This window comes from Falco peregrinus, chromosome W, assembly GCF_023634155.1.
Source record: "Falco peregrinus isolate bFalPer1 chromosome W, bFalPer1.pri, whole genome shotgun sequence".
Lineage (NCBI taxonomy): Eukaryota > Metazoa > Chordata > Aves > Falconiformes > Falconidae > Falco > Falco peregrinus.
Window position 1 is genome coordinate 9,632,923 of NC_073743.1, and position 19,337 is coordinate 9,652,259.

Genomic DNA, 19,337 nt, shown 5'->3' on the forward strand with positions numbered 1-19,337 from the left:
CAGATAGCTGCGCTACCATTCAGCAAGATCTGGACAGGCTGGAGAGTTGGGCAGAGTGGAACCTAATGAAGTTCAAAAAAGGCAAGCATAAGATCCTAGCACCTAGGGAGGAATGACCCCACGCACCAGCACAGGCTGGGGCTGACCTGCTTGGATGCAGCTCTGCAGAAAAGGATCTGGGAGTCCTGGTGGACAGCAAGTTGACCACGAGCCAGCAGTGTGCCCTTGCGTCCAGGAAGGCCAATGGGATCCTGGGGTGCATTAGGAGGAACATGGCCAGCAAGTCGAGGGAGGTGATCCTCCCCCTCTCTACTCTGCCCTGGTGGGGCCTCACCTGGAGTACTGTGTCCAGTTCTGGGCTCCCCAGTTTAAAAGAGACAGGGAACTACTGGAGAGGGTCCAGGGGAGGGCTATGAAGATGATTATGGGACTGGAATATCTCCCCTATGAGGAAAGGCTGAGAGAGCTGGGCCTTGTTTAGCCTGGAGAAGGGAAGACTGAGAGGGAATCTTATCAATGTCTACAAATATCTTAAGGGTAAATGTCAAGAGGATGGGGCCAGGCTCTTTTCAGTGGTGCCCAGTGACAGGGCAAGGGGCAATGGGCACAAAATGCAACACGGGAAGTTCCTTCTGAATATGAGGAAGGACTTCTTTACTTTGAGGGTGACAGAGCACACTGGAACAGGCTGCCCAGAGAGGTTGTGGTGTCTCCTTCTCTGGAGGCATTCAAAACCTGCTTGGAAACAATTCTGTGCAGCCTGCTCTAGGTGAACCTGCAGGGGGGGTTGGACTAGATGATCTCCAGAGGTCCATTCCAACCCTCACCATTCTGTGATTCTGTGAGCATCTAATTTCAAATGATTGAATAAATTTCTAAAAAGGAGGTGTTACTTTCCTCCCCTTGCTTGTTGCATCTTTACTTCTCTGTCTGTGAGCTCTCAAGTCTCAGGATGGGAGCAACTAGCAGCTTTAAAAGTTTGCAAAATGATAAAACATGTTGTAAAGGCAGTCTCATTTGTGAAATGTTACTAAATCATTTGTGTCTTGAAATATCACGAAGGATTGTATCTTGTGGGTGGGACCACATGCCGGAGCAAGGGAAGAGTATGAGGAGGAAGGAGCAGCAGAGGCAATGCATTATGAACTGACTTCAACCTCCATTCCACATTCCCCTGCACTGCTTGGGGGGGGGAGGAAGTAGATAATTTGGGAGTGAAGTCAAGCCTGAGAAGAAGGGGGGTGTGTGTGAGGGGAAGGAGTTATTAGATTTGTTCTTATTTCTTATCCTACTCTGATTTGATTGTCAAAAATTAAATTAATTTACCTAAGTCAAATCTGTTTTGCCCGTGATGGTAATTGCTGAGTGATCTCCCTGTCCTTATCTTGACCCATGAGCTTTTTCATTTTATTTTTCTCCTTCACCCTTGCTGAGGAGGGGGAGTGATAGAACAGCTTGGTGGGCACCTGGTGGCCAGGCAAGGTCAACCCACCACAGGGAAACTGCAGTACCCAGTAGATCACATATACACATATAGTCCATGGTTATGCCTGAGGTAGTAACTGTTAGATACCTTTTTTTTAAAAAAAAAATATGTTTACTAATACTATTGTGAATGGAAAAAATATGGAGCTGAGTACAGGAGAAATTACTGTGGATGTGCTAATGGATGTAGATGGCCTCAAAGGAAAGGGTTATAAGGGATCAAATAGACTTAAAGAATTAAAAAATAGAGTTGAATGATACTTCAGGTTTTTGTACAGTACTACTCAAGGATATGTTTTTAACATATTTAAGAATATCAAGATTATATTTATAGTATTTTTTATTAAAAATGGGACCAAAATTTTTAAAGGCAGATGTCAGTGATAGTTTTGCTTATGAGACACTCTGTAGAGTGTAAGACAAAAACAAATAGAGGAGTACTGGTTATGATTTCTGGGTGATAAATCTGATTTCTGAGATCCTTTCTCAGTTCCATTATTGGCTAAAGGCTCTATTTGTCATCAATCTCTGTTTTATTTTTAGGAGAATAGCATATTGCTTAAAATGGACATAAACGGAGAGTCCAGAACTACCATATCTACCCTCCCTGTACCTCTTGCAGAGGTCAGTTCTGCAGGCAAAACAGAAGCAGCAAAACCACAATGTTCCAGTACCCCATGCTCACCAATGCAACGGACAGTTTCAGGCTATCAGATCCTTTGTATGGATCCTAACTACCTGGTTGGCTTTACGACTGGAGAGAAGCTGCTAAAATTAGCCCAAAAGTATACCGGAAATGAAGATAATAAAGGGGAATCCAGGCCTAACTTACACTCTAAGCAGCTTGATTCAGGACTTGCATGTTCCTCCCGTTTGTACAAAACTAGACATAGGTACCATCAGCCATGAGATCCCAACAGTAAATGGGGGGAGGAGGAGGAGACGGATGCCCAGCTCAGGTGATAAATGTACTAAGGCTTTACCATATGAACCTTACAAGGCACTTCATGGTCCCCTGCCTCTTTGCCTTTTAAAAGGTAAAAGGGCTCACTCTAAATCCCTGGACTACCTCAATTTAGACAAAATGAGCATCAAGGAAACTGCTGATACAGACATGCCACGATACCAGCTCCAACACCTTACTCTTAGAGGGGACCATATGTTTGTAAGAAATAACACATGAACTATGAACTATAATCTAGAACTTAGAAACAGTTTCTGGTTATTTCTTAGTTGCTGCAAAAATCCACTGTCATACTGTGTACATGACTGTCCACCTTGTAGGCGGTATCAGCTAAATGTTATCAAAAAGTAATGTATCTGAATAGAATTTTGACAGTGCATTGTGTTACAAATACTTGGAGGGAAAAAAAATCTTTCCAGAGCAAGTAGCTTCTAATGCAAATTTCACTGCAGTTGGTAGATATTTATTTGGACACCTTTTAACAAAGAAAAGGCTTCTGGTTTTTGGATTTGGGTTTGGGTTTTTTTGTACAGTTATCTAGTATTTATGGTAACTTAATACCGAAAAATTGATGGTCTGCTCAGTTATTGCTAATTTTGGCTTGATGTTAGCAATTGCTTTTGGCTAAGTGCTCAAGTTATCTTTTTGTTTCTTACTGTATTCTACAATAAAATGTATGTATGGTTTTTTACATCATGGGAAGGAATGTGAGCTTGGCTAAATTGGATTGCTTTGTTATTTTAAACCATCCTATTCAAACATTTTGAAACTGCGTTTGCACTGGTGGTGATGAGGAAATTCACTCATAAAATAAACCTTTCTCTATTTGCTACTTTATTAAATTATTTTTTTAGTTTCTCCATGGAATTAAGTTTTTTGCCTCCTCTGTTTTATAAAACTAGTTTGGAATTTTTTATGTTGTCTTGACACGTAAACAAATATTTGCTTCAGATTCCAGTAAATGCACTAGAATGTCTGCATCAGTATGTCAATAAAGTTTTTCGTTTTAATTCATGATTCCCATATAGTATAGTAATGGAAGATGTCAAATAACTCTAGCATTGCACCAGAAGTTTAGTTTATTTGAAGCACTGAACAGTTTTATTAAGATCCATGAAAGCAGGAGCGGTCTGGAAACTAGGACCAGGCGTGGCAATCAGTTAGCTGAGGGGAATGTACTCGAGCTTGTCTAGACAACAATTAACATGGTGAGGCATGTTTACAGAGCACAGGGGAGTGGGAGACGGATGGCACCAAGGATGGCGCCAAGGAAAGGTAACACCTTGTTGTTAATTGATGGTAGTTAACCACCAATCAGGGATTGCCTAGTATGCAATGCTTAGCTTCAAGAACCAATCTGTTTAAAACGCGCAGCTTCTGAAAGTGTATAAAAACGCGTGCTTCTGTACAATAAATTGACATTTGCTTGCATCAAGCTGCGTCCCGTCTCTTCATTCGCCGCAAATTGGTGACCCCGACGTGATGCGTTTAAGGATCTAACGTGAAGGGCTCTCGAATCGCCTATCTGAGCGACATGCAGCGAATCCCACAGAACTTTGAATGATCTGCTGAAAGGAAGCAGGAGCTGGCCTTAAATCCCTCCGGAGTTGAGAAGTGAGCTGTGGGAAATCCGTAATGGGGAATCAGGCTTCATCCCCAGAAAGAGACGTACATGGACTCATAAAGGGTCTTCTAGTCAGATCAGGGAGTCCGTGCCTCAGTCTCCTCAAATGGTGACCCCTATGGTGGTGTTCCGAAGCCTTGGAAGAATAAGGACGGAAAAAAGACAGCTCGTGGAAGAGGGCTGCGTTCCGGAGGAGATGGCTTGGCTGAACGATCGTCTTGTTGTCTGGACCAGGCGGACAACCTAAATGCCGAGGATAACACCTGTATTCATCGAGACAGGTGAGCAGCCAAGAAACTTTAGAGACTTTGAAAGAATGAAAGTGTGTACATACAGCAGCCAATTGTATGATGCTGCCGCGGAGGGGAACTCCGTGTCGGGAATGCATTTAACATCTTGGTGGCAAATTCTGACTACTCTTTGCCAAGTGTGGACTAATTCTACTAACGGTGCTAAACCAGAGGAAGCTGTAAATTCCACCGACAGCGCGACTCTTCTCAAGACACCGTCAGCGATGGCGATTCTGTCCACACTTCCTCTGCCCCCAAAGCTTCTGTCACTGATTGCAGCGACCCTCACAACACAGGACCAAGCACGGGAACAGGACAACTCGGACAATGATTTTATTGACACTGATAAACCTTTTGATCCAGGTCCTATAGATCTGGAAAAGGAGCTAGACCTTTTCCCCACCCCCTCATCTCTCCTGATGCATTGATTGTATTTTTGGGGAGGGTGAAAGGGAGTCTGAGGGATTGGTGGCAGGAATGCAAGTGGGAAACACTTCAGTGATGGGTTTTGGGAGTCGCTAGGGCATGTTCAGTATTTTGTCAGACAAATCAACCTGCAGAGTGGCAGCCTGTGCAATACAAGTCTGTTAAAGAGTTAAGCAAAGCAGTGCGGGAAGGTAGGATTCATAATACATTTGCTATGTCCCTTCTTGAAGTGATGGCAGAGCCTTATACACTCACACTGCATGATTGGAAGTTACTGCTTTGTATGGTACTAACTGATACAGTATATGATGTGGTTATCTGATTTTTGTGAGCTATGTGTAGTGGCCTTGACTGAAAACCTTAATCGGGGAATTGCTGTTAACTAGGAGCAGTTGGCTGGAGAAAATAAGTGTGCCGATTCTGTGACTCAGGCAAGGTATCCCAGGGACAACTGTTTGCAAATGAATGAGATGGCTATTAAAGCAGTCAGGATGCGGGAGTCTTGCCACAGTGTTGCGGGGCCCTAGAGAGTCACTAACTGTAATATTAACTTTATTGATTGGCTTCAGAATATTTTGCAACAAGTCGAACATCAGGAAGCTCAAGGGTTGCTTTTAAAACAACTAGCTGTGATAATGGCAATGAAAATTGTAAATGGACAACTTTCACAATCGCAACCCCAACGTGTCAAATGATTGTAACGCAGAACTCACAGCAGACTGTAATTCTCAGGCTGAGTTCTGGAATGCAGCATAACAGATTTTTGCTTCTCTAATCTCTTCTGTAAGAATAGTACACGCTTTTAACTTGCTTAGTAAATTAGGCTGCTCGCTTGCTAAACAAATTAATACTACAAATACTATTTTTTTTTCTGGCTTATTAACAGATGTTGATTCTGTCCATCATATGTTGCTACAGAACCGAGTTGCTATTGATTTTTATTATTAGCACAGGGACACAAGTGTGAAGACTTTGATAGGATGTGTTACGTGAATCTGAGTGACCACTGTGAATTAATTTACAAAAGTATACAAAACTCAAAAGCCTTAAAACAAAGATCTGCAACAGAGCCAGGGGCGGGATGCCTTTGGTCTCTTCTCACAGCTGGGAAACTTTGGGCCATGACTCAAAAGTATTACAGGTTTTATTATAATTATCTTTAACCACCTTATTGATGTTTGCCTTATGTCTCCCATACCTTTTTTTCCTGTATTCAGTGTTTAGTTGATTGTAACATAAATCAGGTCATGGTCACCCAGCTACACACAACCTTTGCCCTGTCACAATTAACAAGCAAAAAAGAGGAGGATAGAGAATGTCTGAAGAGAGATGTAGGAGAGGAAGCTGGAGAATATTTGACCTAACAAGAGATGAGAGAACAGCTGGGTATTGTGAAGGAGACTAGGAAAGATAAACATGGTTGTCTAGTGTTTAATAGGTATCTGCATACTTGTAGTGATATATAGCTATGTAACTACATGAACGATTTCTGCCCTGAGCCTGGTGGAGCATACAGCTGCGGTTTGTGTCCGGGCTCAGAGATGTAAATAGGGGCTTCTCTGTTATAGTAAAAGTGTTTCTCTTTGCATAAAAAAGAGAGGGAATGAAGGGAATGACCCCAGAGGTATGTTCAGAGAAGGCATGCGATGTTTCGAACTTTTTGACTGAACCAGTTCTTGTTTGGTGTGCCCTTCCACCTATGTATAATGTTAATCCAAAAGAAGCTGATATTGTTTACACTTTGTCGATAATTGTCTTTCTGTAGATGCTAATGTAGTAGGAGGCTATGATGGGAACGTGTCGCAGCAGTTCTTCTCTTATCCAGAGTAACAGCAGAGAAAGCATTAAAGAGTTAAATCACCTTGTTTGTTAGGCAGTTCAGAATGTGAGTCAAAATTGCCACTGCTTTTTGGTGTTGGTTCAAGGACATGGCTGTGAGGATTTTGATGGTATGTGCTGCATGGATTTTAGGCGCCCCATTGCAGCAACATGTTATCAAAATCTGAGAAAATTTCAGCCTTTTTTTGGCATCCATTCACTCGATTGGCAGTATTGTTTGTTTGCTATTACCTTGGTTGCTGTCATGTTTGCAAGGGCCCTGCAGAACATGGCAAACCTGGTACTAGCTGTTCAAAAACATAAAGGGGAAATTGTAAAACTGTACGGAACAAAGACAGTGGGTTATTTTTACATTGATAATATGTCTTAGTTGGTTTTTTATTTGTTCTATTACTTGTGCCTTGTTTTTGCTTGGTTTCAGGGGTTCTTTTATGCAACAGGAAGGGGGAGATGCAGGAGCGGTCTGGAAACTAGGACCAGGCGTGGCAATCAGTTAGCTGAGGGGAATGTACTCGAGCTTGTCTAGACAACAATTAACATGGTGAGGCATGTTTGCAGAGCACAGGGGAGTGGGAGACGGATGGCGCCAAGGATGGCGCCAAGGAAAGGTAACACCTTGTTGTTAATTGATGGTAGTTAACCACCAATCAGGGATTGCCTAGTATGCAATGCTTAGCTTCAAGAACCAATCTGTTTAAAACGCGCAGCTTCTGAAAGTGTATAAAAACGCGTGCTTCTGTACAATAAATTGACATTTGCTTGCATCAAGCTGCATCCCGTCTCTTCATTCGCCGCACATGAAGGCAGATTTTTAGATGGAGTGCAAGTGAAGTGTTTCTATATCAGCCCTGAAGAGCTGATTCTGGATTATTCAACAGAGTAGATTGAATATACTGGCTTAATTTGTTGCTTAAGAATTTTTTGTCCAAATATGATATCAAATGCAGTTTTGACAGCTGTATTCTTAGATACATTTAGAACATGTTAGTAACTTATGTTTAAAAAATAAAAAAAAAGGGTTTAGACATTTTTAGGTGTAATCTCTTACAGAAGCAGTGTGCAACTTTGTTTTGGTTTACTTATTTAGAAGTTAAAATTAAGATCACATTGTTTTGAAGCACAACTTATTTGATCAGTTGTTTCTGGTACAATTCAGGGGGTTTTTGTTTCTCCTTCAGAATGAATAGCAAGCACTGGTCAGTGCATGTGTTGTGGAAAATGAAGAGTTCTTTCCATTCTGCCACTTACTCCACAATTGTAACTGAAGGCAGAGGAGCCCAGTAGACTACGTTTTACTGGTTTGGTTAATGTTTTCTGGCTTAGAATATTTACAACCGATGTGTATTTTAAAGAGTTAACTGCACCTCTGCAAATTTAATGTATTGAACAATGATCTCTAAAGTAAACTTTTCCTATGTAGTCTTTAGTTTGAAAACCAGAATACAGTCAGATGCCAAAGAGATGGAGGTTTTGTCTAAGAAATAAACACCGCTGTTTATTGAAATTCCCTATGAAAATGTATTTCTGGTTGAAAACTAAAAAGTGATATAAATACCTATTTTTGTGGAGTCTTTTGCTGTGTAGAAGAATGAGGACACTTAAAAATACAACTTTAGACCATGAATCATTAAAACTTGAAAGCAGAAATCTTATACTTCTGTGAAATATTTAGGCAGGATTCTTCTGTTGTTTCAGGAAATCAGACATACAATTGTTAGTACATTTTGTGCATGTTGTTACTTTGGTCCTGTGCAGTAATTGTATCACTGCATCTATAGAGAGGCTGGTGGCTGTCTTGCCAAGTTCAGACATGAATAATTTGTTAGTACTTTTTCTGTCTGGTGGCTTGCTTGTAAAAGTGATTGCACCTAATAATGTTGCTTAAATGTTTTACACTTCCAGTTCTACTTGCATAATACATAATTATTCGTGCCATTTATTTTTTTTAAGTTGGATTTGTAATGTTCTTAATTACAACTCTTAAATTCATATAGTGATTCCTGTTTTTACTTCTAAAAGAAGCAAAATCTCAGACATAAGAAAGATTTTAATCTTGCCTTATTTTTGATAATTATAATGTCTTACATTAATCTATTAAAGGAAAGTGGGTTCTTTAGACTAATAAAATGAAACCAAATGTGAACAATATTAACTTCTCAAAGCAATATCTTTACTAAATATCAGGCTCTGGGCCTTGTTGCACCCTTTCAATACATAAAGGGGAAAGATGGAGAGAGACTTTAACAGGGCCTGTAGTGACAGGACAACGGGTAATGGCTTTAAACTAAAAGAGGGTAGATTTACATTAGATATAAGGAAGAAATTCTTTATGCTGAGGGTGATGAGACACTGGAACAGGTTGCCCAAAGAAGTTGAGGATGCCTGTCATGGTTTAACCTGGCAGGTAGCTAAATACCACACAGCTGTTCATTCTCTCCCCTCCCAACTGGGATGGGGGAGAGAACTGCAGAAAAAAAAATAGTAAAATTAGTGGGTTAATATAAAGACAGTTTAATAGGACAGAAATGGAAAGGAAAATAATAACAATAATGATAAAAGAATTAGAATATATAAGTGATAAACAATGCAATTGCTCACCACCAGCTGACCAATGCCCAGCCAGTTCCCAAGCAATAGCCCCTGGCCAACTTTCCCCCTAGTTTATATACTGAGCATGATGTCATATGGTATGGAATATCCCTTTGGTCAGTTGGGGTCAGCTGTCCTGGCTGTGTCTCCTCCCAGCTTCTTGTGCCCCCCAGCCTACTTGCTGGCAGGGTGGTGTGAGAAACTGAAAAGTCCTTGACTTAGTGTAAACCAACTAAAAACAAGAGTGTGTTACCAACATTATTCTCATCCTAAATCCAAATTGCAGCACTATACCAGCTACTAGGAAGAAAATAAACTCTATCACAGCTGAAACCAGGACAATGACCCATCACTGGAAGTATTCAATTTCAGGATGGATGGTGCTTTGAGCAACCTAATCTAGTGGAAGATGTCTCTGCCCCCTGCAGGGAAGTGGGAATTCAATAATCTTTAAAGGTCCCTTCCAACCCAACCCATTCAATGATTCTATGAATACAGAGTTCTCACTATTCTTCTAATAAATTAAAATAAAAACCTGTATTTAAAAAAGAATGTTTCCCTGTGGCCTGTAGATATCTTCCAGATGATTAGAAGAGTGAAGGTGGTAGAAGCAGTAAAAGGTAGTAACACTAATCATAGAATTGTTTAGGTTGGAAAAGACCTTTTAGATCATCGAGTCCAACCATAAACACTGCCAAGTCCACCACTAAACCATGTCCCTAAGCACCATGTCTACACATCTTTTAAATACTTCCAGGGATAGTGACCTAACCACTTACCTGGGCAGCCTGTTCCAATGCTTCACAATCCTTTCAGTGAAGAATTTTTTCCTAATATCCAATCTAAACCTCCCTCAGCGTAACTTGAGGCCGTTTCCTCTTGTCTTATCACTTGTTACCTGGGAAAAAGACTGACACTCATCTTGCTACAACCTCCTTTCAGGTAGTTTCAGAGAGCAATAAGGTCTCCCCTGAGTCTCATTTTCTCCAGACTAAACAACCCCACTTCCCTCAGCCGCTCCTCATAGGATTTGTGCTCCAGACACTTCACCAGCTTCATTGCCCTTCTCTGGACACGCTCCAGCACCTCTACGTCCGTCTTGAAGTGAGGGGCTCAAAATGGAACGCAGTATTTGAGGTGCAGCCTCAGGCACTGCTGAGTATAGGGGGACAATCACTTCCCTTGTCCTGCTCGCCACACTGTTTCAGATACAAACCAGGATGCTATTGGCCGCCTTGGCCACCTGGGCACACTGCTGGCTCATGCTCAGCCAGCTGTCAACCAGCAGCCCCAGGTCCTTTTCTGCCAGGCAGCTTCCCAGCCACTCTTCCCCAAGCCTGTAACATTGCATGGAATTGTTATGAGCTAAGTGCAGGACCCGGCACTTCTCTTTGTTGAACCTCATACAATTGGCCTCAGTCCATCGGTCCAAGTTGTCCAGACTCCTCTGCAGAGCCTTCCTGCCCTCAAGCAGATCAACACTCCCACCCACCTTGGTGTCATCTGCAAACCTACTGAAGGTGCACTCGATCCCCTCCTCCAGATCGTCCATAAAGATGTTAAACAGGACTGGGCCCAATACTGAGCCCTGAGGAACACCACTTGTGACTGGCCACCAATTGGATGTAACTCCCTTCACCACCACTCTTTGGGCTCGGCCATCCAGCCAGTTTTTAACCCAGTGAAGAGTATACCCATCCAAGCCATGAGCAGCCAGTTTCTCCAGGAGAATGCTGCGGGAGACCGTGTCAAAGGCTTTACTAAAATCCAGGTAAACAACATCCACAGCCTTTCCCTCATCTCCTAAGTGGGTCATCTTGTCATAGAAGGAGATCAAGTTAGTCAAGCACGATGTGCCTTTCATAAACCCATGCTGGCTGAGCCTGATTCCCCGGTTGTCCTGTATGTGCTGTGTGATGGCACTCAGGATGATCTGTTCCATAACCTTCCCTGGCACTGAGGTCAGACTGACAGGCCTGTAGTTCCCCAGATCCTCCTATTGGCCCTTCTTGTAAATGGGCATCACTTTGGTTAATCTCAAGTCAGCTGGGACCTCCCTGGTCTGCTTATGGACCTCCCAGGACTGCTGATAAATGATGGAGAGTGGCTTGGTGAGCACTTCTGCCAGGTCCCTTAGTACCCTTGGGTGGATCCCATCCGTCCCCATAGACCTGTGTGCATCTAAGTGGTGTAGCAGGTCGCTAAGCATTTCCCTTTGGAGTATGGGGGCTTCATTCTGCTTCCCATCCCTGTTTTCCAGCTCAGAGGGCTGGGTGCCCCGAGAAGAACTGGTGTTACTATTAAAGACTGAGGCAAAGAAGGCATTAAGTACCTCAGCCTTTTCCTCATCCTTTGTCACTATATCCCACACACACGCATCCAATAAAGGATGGAGATTCTCCTTAGCCCTCCTTTTGTTGCTGACATATTTTATTGTCTTTTAGGCAACATTTTTTATTGTCTTTTATGGCAGTAGCCAGATTAAGTTGGGCTAGTTGGGCTTTGGCCCTTCTAATTTTTTTCCCTGCATAACCTCATGACATGTTTGTAGTTTTCCTGAGTTGCCTGCCTCTTCTTCCAAACATCATAAAATCTTTTTCTTTCCTGAGTTCCAGCCAAAGTTTTCTGTTCAGTCAGGCCAGTCTTCCCTGCCAGCTCGTCTTTTTGGCAGATGGGGATGGCCTGCTCCTGCACCTTTAAGATATCCTTCTTGAACAATGTCCAGCCTTCCTACAACTCCTCTGCCCTTCAGGACTGCCTCCCAAGGGACTTAGTCAACCAGGCCCCTAAACAGGCCAAAGTCTTCCCTCCAGAAGTCCAAGGTAGCAGTTCTGCTAACCCCTCTCCTTACTTCTCTGAGTATTGAAAGCAGTGATTTCATGATCCCTGTGCCAAATATGGCCTCCAACCAACACATCACCCACCAGTCTCTGTTCATAAACAACAGTTCCAGCAATGCTCCTTCCCTAGTTGGCTTGCTCACCAGCTGTGTCAGGAAGTTATCTTCCATGCACTCCAGGAACCTCCTAGACTGTTTCCCTTCCGCTGTGCTGTATTTCCAGCAGACACCTGTTAAGTTGAAGTCCCCCACAAGAACAAGGGCTAGCGATCATGAGACTTCTCCCAGCTGCTTCTAGAATGTTTCATCTGCCTCTTCATCCTGGTTGGATGGCCTATAACAGACTCCCACCAGGATATCCGCTTTGTTGGCCCTCCCCCTGATTCTTACCCATAAACACTCAACCCTATTGTAACCATCATTAATCTCTAGGCAGTTGAAACTCCCTGACACACAAAGCTACCCCACTACCTCTCCTTCCTTGCCTGTCCCTTCTGAAGAGCTTATAGCTATCCATTGCAGCACTCCAGTCATGCAAGTCATCCCACCATGTTTCTGTGATTGCAACTTTATCATAGTTTTCTAGCTTCACAATGGCTTCCAACTCCTGTTTTTGTTGCCTATGCTGCATGCATTGGTGTAGATGCACTTCAGTTGGGCTATTGATCCTGCCACCTTTTTGGGGGAAGAAGACCTAATTCCTATGTGACTGTTGTCAGGTGCTTCCGTGGTTTCTAGCACATCAACAACCCTTGCGTCTTTGCTGCCACACGGACCTCCATCCCCTACCCCCATTGAGATAGCTAAGGTGCTGCATGCATTAGTATGGGGACATTTCAAATGTGCTCCAGTGTACTCAGCACATTGGGGAGCAGGCTGAAGGACCTCACTACCACATTGTCCCTCAGACATTGGCATGCCACCCCCAGGCTTATTTCTAGCAAGCCTGGTTTTATCCCTTTCCCCCTTCAAATCTAGTTTAAGGCTCTTTCAATAAGCCCTGCTAACTCTTGCACAAAGATCTTTTCCTCCCTTTGAGAAAGGTGTACCTCATCTGTTGCCAGCAGGCTTGGTGTCATGTAGACTGACCTGTGATCAAAACCCCAAAAATTCTGCCGGTGACACCAGTCACAGAAACAGTTATTGATCAGCTTGGTCTTCTTGTTTCTTCCAGCATTATTCCCTGCAAATGGAAGAGAAAAAAAATACTTGTGCTCCTGATCCCTTAAGCAGTTACCCCAAAGCCCTGAATCTCTTTTGATTGACCTTGGACTTCTTATTGCAGCTTCAGCACTGCCTATGTGAAAAAGTAATGACAGGTAATAATCTGAGAGCTGTACCAGGGTAGGAAGCTTTCTCATCACATCTTTAACCCAGGGAGGCAGCACATTTTCCCTAAAAAACTGGACCTTCTGTTCCCCTCAAAAGACACAACAACTCATCTTTTTTTCTTAATGGAAGTGGGTTTGATGCAGGGCATAGCTAACTTAACCTTGGCAACACCCCAAACCTAGATGGACCATCATCCTCATCACTGTTCAGTTTCACTTGCAGAGCCTCATACCAATTGTACAAAGGCACCTGGAAAGGTGAGGTAGTCACAGAGGCGACTGTACCTTCTGCACCAGGCAGGAACTTGTCACCGTTGCCCCCTATCCCTTAAGTCACTGCGTTCTGCCAGGTGGAGAGAGGACAGGGAATCCTCTGTATCACATGTCCTGTCTGCCTGACAGGCCTGTCCCAGGGAAGGTATGGTGCGATTCCAGTAGCTGCTCTCCCTCTCAGCCTCCCTGATACTCCTCAACCTACTCACCTCCTTCCAAAGCTCTGCCACTAAGCTGAGGAGTTCCTCTACCTGGGTGCACCTCCCACAGGTGTGCTCACTACTGCCCTCCGGTACTGGTATAAGAGTAGTGCACACCCTGCAGCCTGACACCCGAGTAGCAGTGTGTTCCCATTGGAGCTCTGTCTGGGAAGCTGTGTCAGTCATGGCAGGTGGAGAGTTTAGAGAGGACATGGCCTTCTGCCAGGTATATGCCATTGCTCCCTGGTCAAACTGGCAAAATTACAGCACCCTTCCTGCACACCCTTCCACACAAACTGCTGCACCACACCTTGCTAACCCACCACATCCTGTTTGCCCACCTTGTTAAACTGCCATGCCACGCCCTTGCTGATGCACCACACCCTGTCTGAAAAAAAATCCCTAGGAGTTTCTTTTATAGGTGTGGGTGCTTGGTGGTGGTAGCTCTTGGCCCTGCCCGGGTCTCATCAGCTGCTCTCACATGAGCTGTGGGCTCCTGGCAGGTCTTTCCACTCCCCTAAGGTTTCCCTGGTTCAGGAAACCCATCTCTACACCGCACTAGAGTGCTCCACTGTGGATCGTGCTGGCACTGGAGCTGCTTGACTAATCTTCTGTTTGACAGACCTTTAATACCAAAACAGATTTGGAATCAAGTACAAGTGCATAAACTGGGATACTGAGCCAAATCTGAAATTTTGGGACACTAATGGCCTATTTTGAAGTATACCAAAATATAATACTCTGACTCACAGTTGGTCAATTTTCTTGGGTGATGCTCTCTCTTGCTAGGCATGTTTATTGCAGCAGGACTTAATTGCTGATTTGGGCTACTAGAAAGTATTGCAAAACAAGTAACAGCTAAACTCTTAAACCTCTTTCTGAAAGTACTCTACTAGGCATATTGTTTCTTCTGGGAAAAAGAGAGGAGTGAATGGATAACAGTTCTTAAACTGTTCAAAATGCAGATGTTACTGTCTGGAGATGGAGGAAGGTTCTGAGTGGTTCAGTGAAAGCAGCATAAATAATTGTGGGGTTTTGTGGGCAAATATAATCTTTAAGAAGAATTACAAGAATAGAGCAGAAGGGCCATAAGCTGCATAAAAAAGATTTCCAAAATCCACAGTACCTGGAGAAGTGTGAGCTACTAAAAACAGATTAATTTCAGATAAAGTTAGGTCATGTCAGGTTCTATAATTTACTTTTGAAAAGATGAAAAAGCTATCCAGAGCACAAAACTATGTTCTGGGGGAAAAAAAAAAAAATCAAAGTGAGTTTCAAAGTGTATTTTCATTTGGTAAGTCACAGTTAAAAAAAAACCCCAAACACACCAACCTTAAGGTCAATGACAAAGTAATGTTATGTTTCATGGATCAAATGGGTCTTTGTAGTATGAAGGTCAATACTGCAGGTAATACTTCTTAAACAGAGTTGTTAATGGATAACATCACTATTGTTTCCAGCTCTTTCAATGCTACCAAAGAATCTGAAACAGAAAATGTACAAAATGATCAAATTCTGAAATTGTGGATGCTTGGGAGGTTGGTCTGAGTAAAGAGAATTTTTAATGTTAAACTTAGTTTTAAAGAGGAATATATACTAAAACAATAGCAAAAATGAGCTTCAATGAGAACAGCAGAAAAAAACCTAGAAAAAATCTTTGAGAGGAAGACTAATCTTAAAGTGGAGCTATGTTACATAAATATAACTGAGTAGTAAGTTTAGCTATTGTAGGAAAAATCAGATCTAAAATTGAAAGATAAGTAGAGTTATTACAATGCTAATACCATTAAAGAAAGTTAAAGCTCAGCAGACAAAAGTGCATATTTCTTTGCATGTAGTCTGAGCAGTTAGCAAATATGATTTTTATCGATTACCCTTTTTGGGGATTGACAGTTTGCATGAGTGGTTTGCAGTGCTTTGGTCTGTTAATTGGGTCGTGATGGGTGATTACACTGAACACTGTAATAGTGTGGCAAAAACATATCTGAGAGATCCTCAGAACACATTTGATAAAGCTTGCATAATTGATCTTTGTCTGTATCGCATCACAGTTTTTAGCCAGAGGTTAATTCCAACTTTCCGAATTCCTGAGAACCCTCCAACAGTTTATGTTTTTTCCCCCAGTTATTCTGCCAGTGAAGTTTTCCTGTTTTTCCTTCTTTATTCCAGAATAAGGGCTCTCAGGCAAAATCTAGTTGTCTGTATCTTCAGGACTAGAATATTGAAAACACTTTTTTTTTTTTTTAAGGAGCAGGGGGAGTTCTTAGTTGTCTGAAGTATTGCTTCTAATCTTGTAAAAAAATCATTTTTAAATATATGATACTTAAGTATAGAAATATTTGTGAGCTACTGCAGGCATTTTCATCTGCCTCTAACCATGGGAGTAGCTTGGGAGATGTAGGATAAGTTATGACATGCAGGTAACTGAGCTATAAAGCATCACAGATTCATAAAAATTATCTTGTGTTTGAAAAGTTATCAAGCAATTCTTTGACCATTTTTCTTTGCATCAGAGTGATGACAAATAAATGAACAATCACTTTAGTTTCCCCATCTAGAACACATGGATCATTATCAATGACTCTCCTTCTTCAGAAGTTACCTTTGGTTGTTGCATTTGGCTGCTTCTGAATGTCTGGTTTCAAAGCAGTGGTTAGGATTTAGTGCTGCTACTCCAGTAGTGGAAGTGCTAAACCTGCTTATCTTTTGTGGTTTTGTGGGATGGCTTGAGGGAGGGAACATTCACCTGATGTTTCAAAATCCAGTCTGTTTTGCATCCTTATTCTTAGCTTTAATAGTTTGGCAGTAGAGAATGGCATCAAGGAAAACATACAGAGAAAATATCTAGGCCACATTAGAAGACCTGAGGAAAGACAACTCTCAGTCTGTGGAAGAAATAACCAGAATCAGCTGACTTGAAAACAAAACAATAAGTAAATTAACTGATTGCATTTCATCCTTTTTTAGGAGATAGCTGTCTGAATTTGCATGTGCTTGATGTTACTTATCAAAGAATTCATCTGGAGTGGAAAGAGGGAGAGGACAAATGTGGAGAGATTTGCATAGTGCTTTCCTTTTCTGTGGAGAGTGGGAGAGCAGAAAGGAGAATCCACCAGAATATGCAGGGAGAAAGGATGAAGAAAAAAAGAGAAAAACCTTAGAGGGAGAAGGGCAGTTCTGCAAGAGTAGGAAGAGTGAGAGAGTGTATAGTTTCAGTCCAAATATAAATTAGCACAAAATAAACTATGAAACAATATTTCACACAAAAAATATTTTTCAAAATAAAGCTGTCGCCCCAAAGTAAGGACAACATGAGCCTGGAAACCATTATGACATGAGAATTAGATGGAAGAGACAATGTTATATCACAGACCTTGTCCTTAACTCTGTGCTGCTCTTGCTGTCTCTCTCTTGCATGCTGTCTCTCTCCCCCCCTCTCAGCTGCTCTCAGCTGCTCTCACTCTCATGCTAGTTTTCTTGCTGTCTTGCTTTCTTGCTCACTCATTTTCCCTGTTCCTTTATCTCTTGCTTGCTTTCTCTCTCTCATGCCTTTTCTCTGGTGCTCTCTCACTTTCTCTTTCTTTTGCTCTCACTTTTCTCTCACTCTCACTTTCTCTCTTATCCTTTCTCTTGCTGTCAGTCACTCTTTCTCTCGTACTCTTTCTTGCTCATGTGCTTGCACTCGATTTCCCACTCTTGCTCTCATTATTGCTCATTCTCACTTTCTCACTCTTGCTCTAACTTGCTCTCACACTTTCTCACACTCTCTCTTGTTCTAGTGGTTTCACACTCCCGCTTGCTCACTTGCATTTTCTTGCTCTCTCACACTTGCTCTCATGCTTGCTTTTGCTCACATGCTCTCTCTGTCTCTCACTTGCTCTTGATTTCCTCTCTTGCTATTGCTCTTGCTCACCTTGAGCTTGCTTTCTCTGGGTCTTACTTCCTTGCACTCACTTGTTCATTCTCTTTCACTCTCACTTCCACTCTCTTGCTTACGCTCACTTTCTCATTCTCGAGCTTTCTCACACACTCTTACTTTCCATCAATTTATCTTTTTTTTCTCTCCATCTTTTGCTTTCTCAACCTCTTGCACTTTCTTTTGCTTTCTCACTCACACATTCTTGCAGAAGTGTTTGCTTGTGCTTTCTCTCACTTGCAGTCACTTATGCCCACTTGATCCCATCTTACCTCCCACTCATGCTATCTCTCATGCTCTCACTTTTCTTGCCTTTGAGATCTCTCCCTCTCAAATTTTCTCTCTCCCTCTTGTCTCTCATACTCTTGCTCCTAATCACTTTATTCTGCTCTCCCTCCCTCCTGCTCACTACCTGGCACACACTTTCTCACTTTACTACTTTCTTGCTCTCTTTCTCACATTACTGTGACTTCTACCCTCTGCTCCTGACCCCTGGTAATATAGTTAGCACATAACTGGTGCCATTGTATAAGGCAAACGGCCATTCTCTGTGACCTAGCAGGTCACGTACTAGTCCCCTTTCCCCTCATTATCAGGACCTGAAGGTCCTGCAAACCAAGTAGACAAATGAAACAGATTTTTATTCCCCCCACCCCACCCTCAAGATTCCTGGGCACCAGGCCAACTACTCCCCTCCTTACCAGCCTTGAAGGTCCCAGGCACCCAGCCAAACAGGTGGTGGTAATGACCCCATCACAGAACAGGGAAGCGTAGCAGCACACAGAGCGCTGTCTATAAAAATCAAGCAGTTACAGGTCTTAAGTGGGAACTTGGACTGGAACTGCTGCTGACCAGCAAGATCCGTGACCTCCCAGTGGCCAGGGACGCTTCCACCGTTGTCTGTTTCCTCCGAGGACTAAGTGACTCATATTCTTTTATATGCTTTTCAAGGCTAGATTATGATTGTTATACTGGTACGGCAAACCAAGTATTAAGACTTGACCCGATCTGCAGAGGGTCCAGGTGATTAGAAACCATAAGCTAAGCTGTGCTATGCTACTTATAAAATTGTGCTACGCTGATTCTGCTTGTAGAAATCCTGTGCTATTCTGATCATAAATTCTATGCTATGCTAATCATAAAATCCTATTAAAAACAAATAAAGCTTTAACTGTAAATGCAACTTAGTGTCATCATCATTCTGCCAAGGATCCCTAAAAGAACCTGTCTGTCCCCTCAGTGTCAGGTGACAGTTAGGTAAATTCAAGCCATTTTATTATTCAGTATAAGGATACCACACCAAACTATAAAGATAAATAATATTATATGCATGGAACAGACAAGCAGAGATTAAGTGACTTTGTTCAAGGTCACAACACATCTATAGGATGCATCCTCTATCACCTTTAATATTCTATATTTTTATGGATTTATAAATTATTTGTATACATCTAGCATACTCTGGTTGGTATACTAAAACCTTAACTTCAGTGTTCTATACTGTCCATAAAACTATAGCCTGTTACCTGAATGATAGCAAAGTATTAGGGTTGATCCTATT

General features: G+C 42.3%; 1 protein-coding gene across 1 annotated transcript; it reads left to right on the plus strand.

Annotated features, from left to right (window-relative positions):
• The first annotated feature begins 1,540 nt into the window (after positions 1-1,540).
• On the plus strand, positions 1,541-2,698 carry LOC129783217 (macrophage immunometabolism regulator-like). The gene is given in 3 exon segments (XM_055793096.1): positions 1,541-1,555; positions 2,029-2,390; positions 2,392-2,698. Coding segments are annotated over 3 exon segments (654 nt in total). The 3' UTR covers positions 2,669-2,698.
• The last annotated feature ends 16,639 nt before the right edge of the window (positions 2,699-19,337 follow it).